Genomic DNA, 15,506 nt, shown 5'->3' with positions numbered 1-15,506 from the left:
CCTCTGCCTCTCAACTTCCATGAGCCTGAGTTGGAATCCCATCCCTCAGGATAGAAAGAGTGTGGATTAAAGCAAGCCACGTGCAATCTCTCTACACGATTGGCCCCATGAATGGCTTCCTATCAGGCTTTTTGCCTTTGAGTTTCAGGTTTATAACTTCAATTTGGGGTCCTGGTGTAGAGAGAAGACAGATGGGAACAGGGCATAAAAGAAAAAAAGCAGTACGGGGGTCCCTGTCATTATGTAACAGTTCAGTAAGTGCCCAAACAGGCAGGCAGTCTGGACACAAAACTCCTCTTCCAATCCCAGCTACACGATGGAGAGAAGCGACACCCCCCACCCGCGCCCAATACTGCAGTCCCACTCCTGAGTTTGGTGTTGAATCTTTGGGATCATTAGAACACAATGGTCATCACCTTCTTTCTGTATGAAGCATATTAAGTTTAGGTATGATGTAGCAAACCATAATTTATTATCTCATTGTATACCTAGAATCATCCTTGTTGAATTTTAATGTATCTATCCTTATAAAAAGTCCTTTTTAAAATAGTGAATTTATTAATCTTTTACTATGTAGGTGCCATGCACTACTTTTCAGGACTTCATTAAAAAAAAAAGATTTACAATGAAGTACAATAAAATACAGTGAAGATCTTAAGTGTATAGTTTGATAGGTTTTGACATGTTTACATTTGTATAATTACCATTCCAATTGAGATGCAGAATATTTCCATGACCCCAGAAAGTTGCCTCATGACTCTTTCCAAAAATCTGGCCCCTGAAACTATTATCCTGATTTCTATCATCATAGACTAGTTTTACCTTTTACTGGAATTACATATGAATAGTTATTTTAGTACACTCTTTTGTGTAATAGCAGCCCCTGTGCTCATTAGTTGTCCATTAGCCGGCAGCAATGATGGAGCATGGCAGAGGTGCCTCCTGGGCAGGTCCCTGGAAAGAAAAGTCGTTATGGAGTGGGTTGGAGGGGCTCAAATCCTAGGATCCCTTCTTTTTGCGGTTCTGTTTGGCTGCAGGCAACTGGAGGTGCCCTTAGAAAAATCCCATGATTCCGGGCTGTTCCTTTAGATCAAACTTGGACTTTGTCCCCTGTAAGGTGCAGATGTTCCTGGGAAGGGGAACCCATCAGATCCTGCCCTTACACCACAGTGTGAATTGAGGGATGATGGGAATAGGGGTTGGGGGGCAGGAAAGGGCAGTCACCGTGCTCTGCTCTGTGTCCTGTGCATCACCTTAATTTCATTATGATCCTTCTGGAAAGTACTCTCGTCTTCATGTTATACTGAAGCTAAGGGAGCTCAGAGGTGCTAAGTAACCTTCCAGGGTAGGAAGGGCCAGAATTCCGGATAGGTCCTGGCCCTGGATCCTGTTCCAGGGCCTACACAGCAAGGGGGCTCTCTGCTAACTGACATAGCCGCTTTCTCTATGGATGCGTGCGGAGGACAGAAAATAGGAAAGGACGATGGCTTTGCCATACGTAAAGATCAAATTCTGACCCGTAGCCTGCAGCACCCAGCCCAGGAAATGAAGCCATTATCTCAAGCAACCTGTCCAGGAAGGGAAACAATAATCCTGTAACAACTGGCCCCAAAGGGCCAGGACTCCAGTAGTAACTGACCGCTTCCTTCATTTTTGCCCCCCCACCCCAAAGCAGGGCCAATTGGGAGAAAAGCAGACAAGTTCTCTTAACCAATCAGGATGCCCTATTTCTAGCTGGCCCGCCTACGTCGTGCCCTCACCAGCAGCCTCCAGCGGGGTTATACCCGAGGTCTTTGCTCTTTTAGCACTGAAAAGACTCCTGGCTCCACTGGCTGCCTTTGAACCCCCAGATCAAGTGATGGTGCCTGACTCTCCCGCTGTCACCAGCTCTGAACGAACAGCCTCTGCTTGCTATCATCTGGGCGGTCTTCACTGACTTCCAGAGTGTGCTCTCAGAAGCCACTGAGGGCTGGGTACACGTGGAGGGCTGGGTGCACGCAGCTTGTGCTGCGTTGGGCTGATAAAATCGTTCTTGGTTAGCGCAAGGGAGCACCACAGGTCAGCGTCTCACCGTGTTTTTCGAGAAGTGCTGTTCCGTCTCAGAGTTCCACAGTGCCCGTGGCTGGAAACTTCAGGGAGGCTGGGATGGGGGTGTCCTTCGCTCTCCTCTCTGTTGCCCCTTCCTGGGAAAGGGGTGCAGGGGAGATGCAGGGAACAGACTATTAAGTGGACTACACGGGGACTGGTGGCTAGACTAGCGTGAAAAAGTCTGTTCACTCTGCAGCCGTGCTCCTTTGGAGCCTCCCTAGGTGCGGCTGTGTCCTCCCCTCCCTTAAGAGGGAGCACGGGGGAGCAAAGCCCACGCTGGCTGCAGAGGGTCCAGGGCCGGAGACTAGACATTTCCAATCGGACTGGAAACGCTACAGAAAAAAATGACAACTATCTCTGTGGCATCGTTTAGCCCCCGTGGAATGATAAGTTTCTCATAATAAAATGTCGTTTTTGGTAATGGACTTAGTCTTTACCTCATTCAGTAACTTGATAGGAATAACCGAAATGCCCCATTTAAGAACAAGGTGCTGTAAGGAGAAACGGAAAGAAAAGACTGCTATGAAGAAAGAGAAGGAGAGACAGAAATGCAGGCGTGGAGCCTGATGACCCCACCTCAGGCCACCTGCCTGGTTCTGGGGACCCAGGCGGGTGCGAGTAAGCGGGCCAGGCAGCTGGTGTTGGCCCCCAGCACGTGGGCGGGCAGGAGCAGGGGCACATTCACGTGGGGGAACCCGTCATCACCACGTGGGTCACTGGCCATCGCCATCCCAGTCTCTTTGAAGTTCCCAGCCCATTCCTCACTGCTCTCACTCTCTGCCTTAAGACCCTGGGCCCCCGGTAGGTCCTGGGTCCGTACTGAGGGTCAGGGCACAGAGGGCCAGGCCAAGAATCCAGTGGAACTCCAGAGTCTTCCCCTGCGGTGTCTGATGGGTTCTCCTTGGCACACTGAATTTCTCTGTACAGTGAAAACCTATATAGGATTTAAAAAAAAAAAAAAAGAGTAACTCCTAATACACTGTGTGCTCCAGGCTGTGACCCACCGTGTGACCCATGGCCATCCATGGTGTTCAGGCTATTTTGAAGAACGGCTATGCTGTTTTTTCCTTTTTTGGCTTGAGTAACAGGAATTTTTTTGGGGGGGGGTAGGGGAATTATTTATTTATTTATTTATTTGACACACAGAGAGACACAGCAAGGGAGGGAACGCAAACAGGGGAGCGGGAGAGGGAGAAGAAAGCTTCCAGATGAGCCGGGAGCCTGATTCGGGGCTCGATCCCAGGACTCTGGGATCATGACCTGAGCAGAAGGCAGACGCTTAGCGACTGAGCCACTTCGGGCACCCCGAGTAACAGGAATTTTGAAACCCATCATATTTTCCCAAGTGAACATTTGGCCGCACTTGATCTGAATCAGGGACCATTTGCACTTAGGAGTTTTAGGTCAAGGGAGAGGCTGAGGCTGGAACTAAAGGCCTCCTTGGGCCTCGGCAGTGTCGCGGGAAGCTCGCCTCTCTAGGTCCACTTTGGTGGCTTGCTGACACTAGACCATCACTCCCCCTCCATCCACAGGTGACCGCAGAGCTCTGGCGTCTGTACCTGGACCCTGACCCCCCGCACCCTGTTACGCGCTGATTATTGTACCCAAGTCCAAATCGGAGAGTTTCCTTCGGAGATAATGCCATTAGATCCGAAGAGGGAAGTGAATCTGAATATTAAATAAACATTCTCCATTAGCCACAGCAAGAGCATGTCAGACCAACTGCCTCTCTGCTGGCTTTTTGGTTCTATGCAGCACTTAGAAATAGCTGGATGTTCAGCTGTTACATTAAAAAATCATTCTGCAATAAAATGCCAGTTAAAAGAACTTCAGAGATAAAGAATTATGTAACTGTCCTTTATCAGCCCAGGAAGGAAAGGGATTCAGGAGATGGATCTCTCTCCCCTCCCCCACCATCCCCCACAGCGTCTGACTGGCTTTCTTTAGCACTTTGAATTTCTTTGTACAACGAAAACCTATACTAACCAAAGAAAGAGGGACATCCCTCATGTTACAGGAAGGTCACCTAAGTCAATTACCGCGTCTCTGAACTGAACTTTGAAATCTGGCGCAGATGAAGAGTTTCAATGCAACTATGGAAAATGTGCTGTTTTTTGCTTTTCACTTGTTCTGAGAGGGACCTTAATGTTCTGTATTCCAACAAACTGCTCAAAATGGAAAAAAACAAAACAAAACAAAACCCCAACCCCTTAACTTTATAAACAGAAATATATTCAACAAGTGTATTTTCGCTCTTTCGTGAGGAAGGTGTCTGGCAGTGGGACTTGGGGGACCTCCCCTTGCAAGCTCCTTTGTGTTGCCTTGTCCCTCCGTCCTTGGTGCTGTCACATGGGTGCTGGGTTGGGCTGTGTGGTGTGGGTACTTCATACCCGTGTCTCCTGCAGGAGGCCAGGAGTTTTTGAGGATGATATATGCTGGCCCCCGGCAGAAGTTGTCTTGGAGCAGGTGCATTAACTGTGATTGAATTAGCAAACGACTAGCCCACCACACAGCATGGACTCCTTTTGAACATACTATTTGCTCCACCGTCAAACAGCTGTTTGATTTGCAATTTCCACCCCTCTGGGACAAGCTGGCTTTGTTTGGTCTTGTCCTAGGTTTCCTTCTGGGGGAGCTGTGTTCTTATGCCTTGTCTACATCGGCCATTGAGTCTGACCAGCCCCGGAGGGCTCAGCTAGAATGAGGCCCGAGCACTCCCAGGGCATCAGCAACCCTCTTCTCTTTCTGTGTTGGTCCATCCTGTGGGCCCTAACCCGCTTTCGGCATCTCTCTCTGCTCATTCAGAATGGTGACTTTTTTGATTTCAGTAGCTGGCCTACCTCTGATTAATTGTCTTTCCCCTAAAGAAGAAATACGGTCTGGGTCTAAGTTCATCTTATGATTCAGACTCGACCCGATGCCTCTTACAGGAAAGCCACTTGTGGGGAAAGAGAATCGGAAACGCAGGGCTTGGCCTCCCAGCTGGAGCAGTATGGAGATGCAAAATTGTATTCTCATGATGCTTCTAGAAGCTCCCGCAAAACACAGTCGCTTCTCTGCAGTTAAGTTTAAGGTTCCACACTGGAGCTTGGCATTTATTCTTACCATTATGTTCTTTCAAACTATAAAACAACAGTTCATTAGAATTATACCGTCAAAAATTCCTCACCCACTACTGTGCACGGAGGAGCTGCTGATGCCTGGATCCTGGGTTCGCTATTCCCCTCCCCCTCACACGTTTTAAAACCACTTCTGTGAAAACTTAAAAAAAAAATCTGATGCTATTGTTAGAACAGTAGTAAATAAACAGTGTCCATTGCTTACATGTGGACAGTTTTTTTTTTTTTTAAGATTTTATTTATTTATTTGACAGAGAGATAGAGAGCACAAGTAGGCAGAGCAGCAGGCAGAGGGAGAGGGAGAAGCAGACTCCCCACTGTATAGAGAGCCCTGATGTTGGACTTGATCCCAGGACTCTGGGATCATGACCTGAGCAGAAAGCAGCTGCTTAATCGACGGAGCCACCCAGGCGCCCCATCACATGACAGTTCCTGAGTTTCATGATGACTATATTCCTTACAAAGAAAAAAATAAAAAGATAACCTTTCATTGTTTTCTTCATGCCTCTTCACAATCAGCCCGCCTTGATGGCATCTTTCATAGAAGGCAGGGGTTAGTATTGATTTCTGGAGCACTTTGGTGGTTGGAGATCAAAGGAGCCATCTCCTTCCCTTTCCATCCTGCTCTGTCCTGCCACTCAAACTTTCTTCATGTTCCCAAACCGCCGGTCCTGTTTGTTCAGCATCCCGGGTCTCTGCGGCGTCCTGGGAGCTGAGAGTACTGCCGGGTTCTTTCTGCTGCTCTGGGATGCAGAGGAAAACCAGGCTGCCAGGTGTGAACCCCGGGCAGGTTTCAGGATGTTTCTGCAGGGGGTTATGCATTCAGGATCTAGAGTAGCAATACGGACTTATGCGCAAACACCCACATTCCCCTAAGCAATTAAGTTCCTACCTTCCTTGGGCTCTCCTGCAAATAACACACCCTAAGGAAGGAGGATGCTTATCATATTATTATGATATGCATAATATCATAATGTTGAATTCTATGTTGAACCCTCATAATGTTATCATTAACCCGAGCTGTGGCCATTCACCACATAGCGCATGCACGCGCATACTGCTGTTTCTTTTGTAGGCTTCTGTCCTTTTCCTTTGGATTTCTCCTAGGGTGAGACTATGTCCTCTCCCCCTTGGGATGTCCGTATTACCCAGAAAAGCACCTGCCGCATAGCAGGCTCACAAAGAAATGTGTGTGGTTGGTGAGCAGCTGAAGTGATTCAATGAATAAAGCAACTTTTTCCTTTGTAGCTCAGGGTGAGGGGGAGAATTGCTTCTTGTTTTTTTATAATGCCAGTCTGCTCTTCCTGAGTTTTTCCTGGGAGACTCTTTTGCCGTGTTTCACTTCCTGGGAGGGAAAACTCGCTTTTCAGGGGCAGAAAAAATACACTGAGTGAAGGTCAATCCATGGGATGGGGCTGCCGGCGTTCCCTGGTTCTCTTCTGTTAGGATTAAAGAGGAGCTGACCCAGTGGGATGTTTTTACACTTCCTTGTCCTCTGTCAGTCAGCAGCTGTACCCATGGCCCACATTTCTTCTGGCAGCTTGCATCTTCTCTGCCCTCAGAAGGGCAAATGAAGGGCTGGTTGGGGGAGGGGGATGGGCAACAGCCCGTCTTTCTTCAGTGGCATCAGTATGGCCCCTTTTGATAGCAGCAGGATAAGGATGTGGTGCCTGCTTCTGACCAAGACACAGAGATCAGGCAGCCCTACAGAACATACGGAGGGCCAGTTTGGAGGGACAGCGCATGGTGGGCTCTTCCCCAGAACTGGGAGGGGCTGGGTGGCAGTGTGAGTCTAAAATCCTTCTTCGGAAGGAAAAATTTACCCCGTGGTACTGCAGATGGAAATGTCTTCAAGTGGTGCTTTTTCTTTTCTTTTTTTTTTTTAATTGGTAAACTATAGCTTTCAATAACGGGACATGATCTTCCCTGCTTTGGTCAACTTTTTGGACTTTTTAAGAGGAAGGCCAGAGGCTTGTGGCCCTGAGCTCTTCCTCTTCGGATCCTAAATCAGGGATAAGAATCTTTCTCTTTTTCTATTAAAGGAATTTTAAAAGTATTTACTTTTAATTTTAATTAATTAATTTTTATAAAAGATTTTATTTATTTATTCGACAGATCACAAGTAGGCAGAGAGGCAGGCAGAGAGAGGGGGAAGCAGGCTCTCTGCTCAGCAGTGAGCCTGCTGAACAAAGAGCCCCAACATGGGGCTCGATCCTGGGATCCTGAGATCATGACCCGAGCCAAAGGCAGAGGCTCAACCCACTGAGCCACCCAGGCACCCCTTATTTATTTATTTTTAAAGATTTTATTTATTTATTTGTCAGAGAGAGAGCACACAAGCAGGGGGAAGAGGCAGAGGGAGAAGCAGCAGGCCCCCAGCTGAGCACGGAGCCCAATGTGGGACTGAATCCCAGGACCCTGGATCATGACCTGAGCTGAAGGCAGTGGCTTAACCCACTGAGCCATCCAGGTGCCCCAAGATTTAATTTTTCAGAGCAATTGTAGATTCACAGCAAAGGTGATCAGAGAGTAGAGATTTCCGACATACCCCCTGCCTTCCTGCAGCCTACCCCACCACCAACATCCCACACTCTGTATCAAAAGAGCCGTACGTTTGTTAAAGTTGATGACCCGACACTGATGTGTCTTGATTCCCCAAAGTCCGTAGTTTATATTAGGGCTTATCCTTGGTGTTGTATAGCCCATGGGTTTGGACAAATGATAAAGATGTGTACCCACCATTACAGTATCATACAGAGTAGTTTAACTGCTTTACAATTTCTCTGTGCTCTGCCTAATTTTCCTTAGTAAGGGGATTTTAAAACACTAGGGGGCAGTTTTCACCAGATCCTAAACATGATTGAGTCACTGCTTCCCCTGATGGGTCTGATTCTCCTCTTTTCCAGGTGAAGAGTTTGTTTTGGTTTGAAACCAACTAGACAAAATATCTACATCTTAATAAATTTAGACACGAAGTAAATTATTCTGGGCGCTGCGGGGATAGGAAGAATCAGGATTCTTCGTGTATTTCAATCATTTTATTTATGTCGTGGGGTTTTGACAGTCTCCTGGTTCTCGTTCAAAGTCATGAGCAGATCTTAGGTCCTAGTAGATTGGTCTTACCTTTGAAAATGCTTATGCTTGGAAACCTTTCCTAGACTGAATTAAGTAGTGAATTTGCTAGATTCTCTTGGTCTCAACTCAACTGAACGATCTGCTTACTGCTGAAGAGTTTCGGGCTAAGCTGCAAACGTGTCTGACTGTCAAGAGGACAGTTACGGGCAGTGGAGGGAGGGAGGCTGGCTCACGGACCTGAGCGCCAGAGTGCAGACTCGTGGCTGGAGCCAAGCCAGCCAGGAACCCTTGTGAATGGAAGACCTGATAATCCCTCTCCTGTCTTTTTCCTCTTCACCTGCAGGAGGCAACCACCTGTACCCTTTCTGTGGTTCCATTTGGATCCTTCTGAACTGTTCCGTTAAGGCCCACTTCGAAAGGTGTGGTCACTGTTCTTTTGCCCCTGCCTCACCCCCAGAAGGGTGACAGCTTCCCCACTCACAAGCCCTGTGGTCTTCAACCTCCTGTACCACCTTTGCATAAACAGCCAAACACAATGGATTCCTTTACAGTCTTAATCCTTGATTACAGTCTTAATCCTTGAACTCCCAGCTGAAATTCCTGGCTCCTCCTTTCCTCCTGAAACTCGTTCTTCCTTGGTTTCTCCCGGAGGTCTGTGTTATTCTTTGTATCTTTCCTTCTCCAACACTCTTCTGAAAGATGGGGGCTCTGTGTTCTCCTGCCCTGGGCCCTCTTCTCTTCTTACTGTACACATTCTCCCGGGAGAGGGGTCCCCAAGGGGTTACTCCTGTGGGTCTATCTTCATCTCAGTGGGCCGCGTGGGTTCCAGACCTTCAGTAAACGCCCACCTGCTTCCCCAGTGATGCCCACTGGCTTCTCCCGGTGGCTCACCTTCAAAACATTGTTCTCCTTCCACTCCACCTGCCTCTTCCTCTTAAATCCTTTATGGTCATTGCCATGGGCATGTCATTGCCATGTTGCCTAAGAGAGAAGACTAAGAGTTCATGGAGAGATTCCTCTCCATACCTACTTTCCACCGTCTCCTCGGTCACCAGATTCAGTGGATCCCATTTTGCCTCCGTCCCAATCCTTTCTGGCCCTTCTTTATCATTACTTTGTCGGCCTGTGTTCACCTTCTCCCATCTTGCGGCTGGACCACTGCAACGGTCTCCAGCTGGCCATTTGCCGGTTTGGTGCAGTGAAGCCAGACCGCCGGGGTTTGAATCCTGGCTCTGTCCCAGAGAGGCTGGGTGAGCCTGGGATGGGGTTAGCCGTTTTAGGTTGTGTGATCTCATGTGACCTGTGAGTTTACAATTTCGAGTGTGCGTATCACAGAGAGAAGTGGATTCAGCTGAACACAGAATTCAGAGACTGTGACAATCAATGGAGGGTTTACCCTGTGCCAAGCTCTACGCCAAGTAAGTTTTTTTTTTTTTTTTAAAGATTTTTATTTTATTTATTTGACAGAGAGAGATCACAAGCAGGCAGAGAGGCAGGCAGAGAGAGAGGAGGAAGCAGGCTCCTCGCTGAGCGGAGAGCCCGATGCGGGACTCGATCCCAGGACTCTGAGATCATGACCTGAGCCGAAGGCAGCGGCTTAACCCACTGAGCCACCCAGGCGCCCCTACGCCAAGTAAGTTTACCTACAACTTTGTCAATTAGTTTCACTGAATCCTCTCAGTTACCATGCGGCATTGGGATTGTTACCAACATGGAAACCGGAGCCCAAAGTTCGGGCCACAAAGCTGGTAAACGGGCATGCTGGAATTTCAGACCAAGTCTGACTCCGGTGCCTTGTTCCTAACCACCCTGCATCTCCTCATGGATCATAGGTGTATCCCCAAGTTTTGAGAGTATTCATATAGTCCACTGATGCCTTAACCACAGTAGATGGCATTCAGTTTGAGTCATTTCAGGGCCAGTCCTAATCATCTGTCTGAACAGAGATGGGCTAGCAAGTTGTTAGACTGAACTGTGTCCCCTCAAAAGTCCTATGTTGAAGCCATGATCCCCAGTGAGACTATTTGGAGACAGGGTCTTTAGGAGGTAATTAAGGTTAAATGAGGCCATAAGGGTGGAGCTTTAAGCCAATAGGGTTGGTGTCCTGATAACAAGAGGGAGACCGTGTTCTCTCCTGCTGTGAGAGGCCCCAGGAGAAGCTGGCCATCTGCAAGCCAGAAAGACAGCCTTCAGCTGACACCGAACCCTACTGGGCCTTGATCCTAGCCTTGCCAGCCTCTTTAAAGTGTGAGGAAATCAATTTTTGTGGCTTGAGCCACCCGTCTGTGGTATTATTACAGCCACGGCTGACTAAAACCCTCGTCAAAGAGAGCAGCTTTGACGGAGGGCTTTGACCTTCCAGTGTGGACAGGTCAGAGAACAGTGTGAATTCCGGGGATGGAATCTGGCTTCCCATGAACAATGGCCGCCTCGGGCCTATACAATTGTAGTTCATAGATGACACAATAAAATGACACACAAGTTGTGAGGAAAATGCCACGCTGGCTCGGCCTCCCCCTCCAGGGCTGTGAGGAAGTGTGAAGCTTTCCTGTCTTCAGGAGAGTGAAGGCATAGCCAGAGTATCTAGGATTTCCACTGACTTAAAAGCCACGGTGCAATAGGAGGCTGGGACAAAGTGGGGCAGCGACTCGATGAAGCTGTGCCCAGGTGTCCTCATAACTTGAGTGTAGCTCACAACTCAAAAACTGCTCTCTTGGCCACCGTATGCTTTACCACAGGTTAAGTAAAAACAAAACAAAACAAAACAAACCCAAAAAGAAACCCCCCAAACCCCGACATTTATTTTGAAAAAACAAGTGATCAAAACCCCACAGAGAAGAACAGTCCATGAGCTTGTCATGGCACCAAGCACCTCCTCTTGAAGCAACTCCAGACACAGACAGGTCATTCTGGTTTATACTAAGAGCCAAATGCAGAGGAAAAGCAGCAAATGTCCCAGAGAGATTGCTTCCCTCTTGAAAGATGTTTTCCTGGCAGGGAAATGGCAATCACACAAAAATATAACAGGAAATAGTGGAATAAAGTAAATAAAAAAAATACCACAAATCCTACCCACAATGGAGAATTTTTAAATTGACTAATAGTCTGGAAAAGAATAGCATCAAATGAACAGTCAGGGGGTCCGTGAGCGCTCTTCCCCCACAGGAATGTGGTCAACAGGGAAGTAACATCACAGTTAACAAAAGATGTGGAAGAAAAATCAGGGACAACCACTATGTTATAACTCCGGGAGCTCAGTGGTAGACAGATTTGCTCAAAGAACGGCGAATGCAGCTTTGCTTGCTACAGGTGTTTGGACAGATGAGATCTTCTGATCCACACCCAGTTTTGTCAGCTGGGCTTTTACTGGGTGTGGACGCAGGGCAGCTGTAGTTGGCGCCCGGAGGTCTGTGCTGCTTGGGATAGATATCAGAGGTAAGAACTGTTGGCCTGTGGACTGCATCAGGCACGGAGAGCGTGTTTTATTAATGTGAACTGATGCTTAAAAATAAGCGGCTGTCAGATGAAGACGGTCATTTCCACCTTGTTCTGGAAATTCAGAAGACCTAGCAATACCGGGGTTGCGTTCTCACAGGGCAATGACGTGTTGAATTAGGACATGACTGTTCCTTTCAGACAAGGGCACATGCTCTCTCTCTGAAACCTCCTCCTGAATCGTGCCCCCCACCCAGCCAGCCCCATTCGTAAGTTGAAGCCTTAACCCCAAAGTGACCACATCTGGAGACATGGCCTTTTAAGGGGGCTATTAAAGTTAAATGAGGTCATAAGGCTGGGTTCCTAATCTGATTTTCCCCGTCCCCCTACGCGCATGCACAGGCGTACAGAGGAAAGCCCGTGGGAGGACACGGCAAGAAGGTGGCCATCGGCAAGCCAGGAAAAGAGGCCTTCCCTGTGACCCGCCTTACACACCGGTCATCTGACCCCTTCTCTGAGACCATTCCCTCCCCATTCCTGCTACACTGCTCTAGCTCTGACTCCAGGAGCCCTTCAGGACCTGTGGCCTTTTAACTGGAATGTCCATCTTATCTGCACCTCACCTCTGTTCCCCCTTTAAATCCAGCCACTCCATGCCTGAAAGAAGGCCCCATCTAAGATTTAGAACAGAACCACAACGGTCTTGCAAGTTGGCCCTCAAGGTCACAGTGGTTCCCAGACTCTTGTGGTCCTAGCACCATGTGGGGTACTAAGTCTTGTGCAGGAAACAAAGCTCAGGCCATCGGGATAGACCCAGGGGGGTGTCAGCAGGCAGCAAAGGACCCAGAGAGCATGTGGGCTATAATAAAATGCCATGCAAGAAGTGCAAATGGAATTCAATAGGGACATGAGGGAGTTACACATTTATTCCCATAGGAGGACTGGGCTTGTCTCCGGGAGGACATCATCACAGAAGATGGGACAACCTCGGACCGGTGGGCATGGAGTATGGAAGGGGCCTAAAGTGCATGCGTCCTTCCTGAGCCTGTGAGCTCTCCAGTGCTAGAAGAGCTCTCCAATTCTAGAAGAAGGAAGGGAAAGGGATCAGTAAGCTAGAAGAGCTCTCCAATTCTGGAAGAAGGAAGGGAAAGGGATCAGTAAGCTAGAAGAGCTCTCCAATTCTAGAAGAAGGAAGGGAAAGGGATCAGTAAGCTAGAAGAACTCTCCAATTCTAGAAGAAGGAAGGGAAAGGGATCAGTAAGCCAGATAAATGCCTGCTCAAAACATAATGGCGGCAGAAGCAAACATCTGAGGGCATGAATGGTCAGTAAATGGTACTTTGGTTCAAAGATTTCCAGCTAAATCCACTCTCTATCCTAACAAAACCAAGAACCTTTCTCAGTTTAATTCAAATCTATACAAAATCCGATAAACGATGTCATCCTGACACAACAGTGTGTGTTTTCATGTTGACATCACTGGATGAAAGATATAATATACTTTATCCCCAAAGAGTGAGTCATTTGAGTCAATGTCATTTCCAATATGATGTTGATACACAAGCTCTATTAGGCTCTAAGATAATGTCTTTAACAAGGGTAGTCATTCAACATATGCACCGGAAGCGGGCTCCTTAGAGAACACCATTCTCTTCTTCAGAGATTATCTCCCAGTTCCCTTTCAAAGAATCATGAGCTTATTAATTTTTATATATACCAAGCATGTTCTGCTTCACATATCCTTTCATTTAAAAAGAATTTCTGTTCAACCGCACCATCACACTGTAACAGTATTGCATGGCCGTAACTCTAGATCTTCTTTATTTTATTCTTCGTTTATTTCTTGAGACCGCAATCCTCTCCTTTTGGAGCTCTATTAATCTGAAGCACTTAACATTTTTGACTTGAGTAATTTCAAATTAGTTTCTTTACAGAAAACTAAGTGGGTAGGAGTGTACTTTGAGCACTTGCATTCCTGAAGATCCCAGACAGAAGTAATGGTTTAATGGTATGAAATTCTAAGATTACAATTCTCGATTTTCAGACCCCTGGAAACATGGCTCTGTCATAGTGTAGACGTGAGTACTGTTGATGAAAACTATTTCTGATCTGGTCCTCTTCCCTTTTCAGGTAAACTGCTTGCTTATTTTATTTTTTTTCTTCTTTGTTTCTCCCCTCCCCAATTTCCCCTTATCTTAGAATTTGGCAGTTGGGTTTGTGTTGTTCTAGTTATTCATTCTTGCCGTAAGTGAACTCCTCCAAGTGATGACTTATTTGGTTCTCGAAATGTTAAAACAAAAGCCCCCTCCACTTACAACCAGGTATCTTACTCAGGTCACGGGGATGGGTTCCTTTCCTATGCATGGCAGAGCAGAGAGGCAAACAGTTCTTTTTCCCTAATATCTCACAAAATTTGGGTCAAAGCCCACGTACTAAATTTGTTGTTGTTGTTTGTCTTAAACTTTAAAAGGCAACAAGCAACATCAGGAATTCATGATTTTATTTATTTGCATTTCACTCATTTATTTATTTATTAAGATTCTACAGTAGAGTGTATACAAAATGCTTTCTGGGCGTTAACTTGGAGAAGCCTTGCTGCCATGCTCGTTACAGCGAAAGCTCGGAGAAAAATCCTAGCAAACCATGTTGTAGTTTGTTCCCTTTAAAACGCTGGTGATTTGGCACCCACTGCTTCGCAGGCCCTTAGCACCACGCGCAGCTCTTGGGGGAGCCTGCCACGCTACTCTGCTTCTGGTTCTGAAAGGGAAGCAAATGTTCTGGGAGCCCCGGGGTTGAAATTACTCAATGAAAAAGAAGTGCCATGTCTCCAGCGGTTGAAGTCACTTCTCCAAAGGGACCAAGCCACACCCACCGACCGCTCGGCCCGCATTCTGCGACTGGAATGAAAGCTTTGCGGTCGCGCTAAGAGGTCTTCCAGCCTCCTGCCATTTGCGTTCCTAAAACCTAAGTGCCGAACGACTACACCGTTTCAGGAAATGAGATGCTCGCGTTAGCCATCCCTGTGGGAGGAAATCAATCGAGGGGGGCGGAAATTCCCAGAGAAGCTCATTAATTCGTAACAAATGGCCAAACTCACAAGGCGCGGAAAGCAGCAATATCACCCGGAAAGGGGTTCTGGGCCACATCACGAAAGTAAATATTGTGTGTAAAAATCAACGCGGCGACGATTTTCGCCTGCCCCACCTCCCCGAGCACACTTCTGCGACCGAGGCCCACCCCGCGCGGAACCAGAGGGGCCCCCGCGCCCGGGGCAGGGCGGGGCGCGCGCCGACGGCACCTACCCAGCAGCAGCAGCCGGTGCGTCTGCTGCAGGTCGCGCTTCTGCTCGCGGAGCATGCGGTCGATGCTCCTGCTGACCTTCTTCGCCTCGCGCTCCGCCTCGCGCTCCTCCGCTCGCAGCTGCTCCGGACGCCGCCGCCGCTCCTTCTTCGGGGCGGCTTTGGGCCGCGCGCACGCCGGGCTCCCGCCGGTGCCCCGAGGGAGCGGGGTCGGGACCGCGTCTCCCCCGACCGCCGCCGGGGCCCGGGCGGGGGTCGGGGCCGGGGCCGGGCCGGGCCTCACGTCTTCCGCAGGCGCTTCCGAGGCGGCGCGGGAGACGTCCTCCGGATCCCCGAAGAGCAGCGGTCGTAGACTGTAGCACAGACCCATGTGGACGCCGGGGTGCTGGGGGTGGGGGGCTCAGGCCGGGGCCCCGGCGGAGGGGCGGGAGGGGGCTGCACCCGGACCCGGCGCGGCGCTGCCGCCCGCAGGCTGCGGGCTGGGGGCGCGG

The 15,506-nt window shown here is 48.6% G+C and overlaps 1 protein-coding gene across 1 annotated transcript in view; it reads right to left on the bottom strand.

Annotated features, from left to right (window-relative positions):
- GNAL (G protein subunit alpha L) overlaps nucleotides 1-15,432 on the bottom strand; it is a 139,294-nt gene extending 123,862 nt beyond the window's left edge. Inside the window, exon 1 of the mRNA XM_044243638.1 lies at nucleotides 15,019-15,432. Coding sequence (XP_044099573.1) covers nucleotides 15,019-15,385 — 367 coding nt within the window. The 5' untranslated portion in view covers nucleotides 15,386-15,432. The remainder of the gene's footprint in view (nucleotides 1-15,018) is intronic.
- Nucleotides 15,433-15,506: the final 74 nt, after the last annotated feature.

Source organism: Neovison vison, chromosome 3 (genome assembly GCF_020171115.1).
Source record: "Neovison vison isolate M4711 chromosome 3, ASM_NN_V1, whole genome shotgun sequence".
NCBI classification, from domain to species: domain Eukaryota; kingdom Metazoa; phylum Chordata; class Mammalia; order Carnivora; family Mustelidae; genus Neogale; species Neogale vison.
Note: the sequence above shows the minus strand (reverse complement) of the source record. Positions and strands in the feature narration are given on the sequence as shown.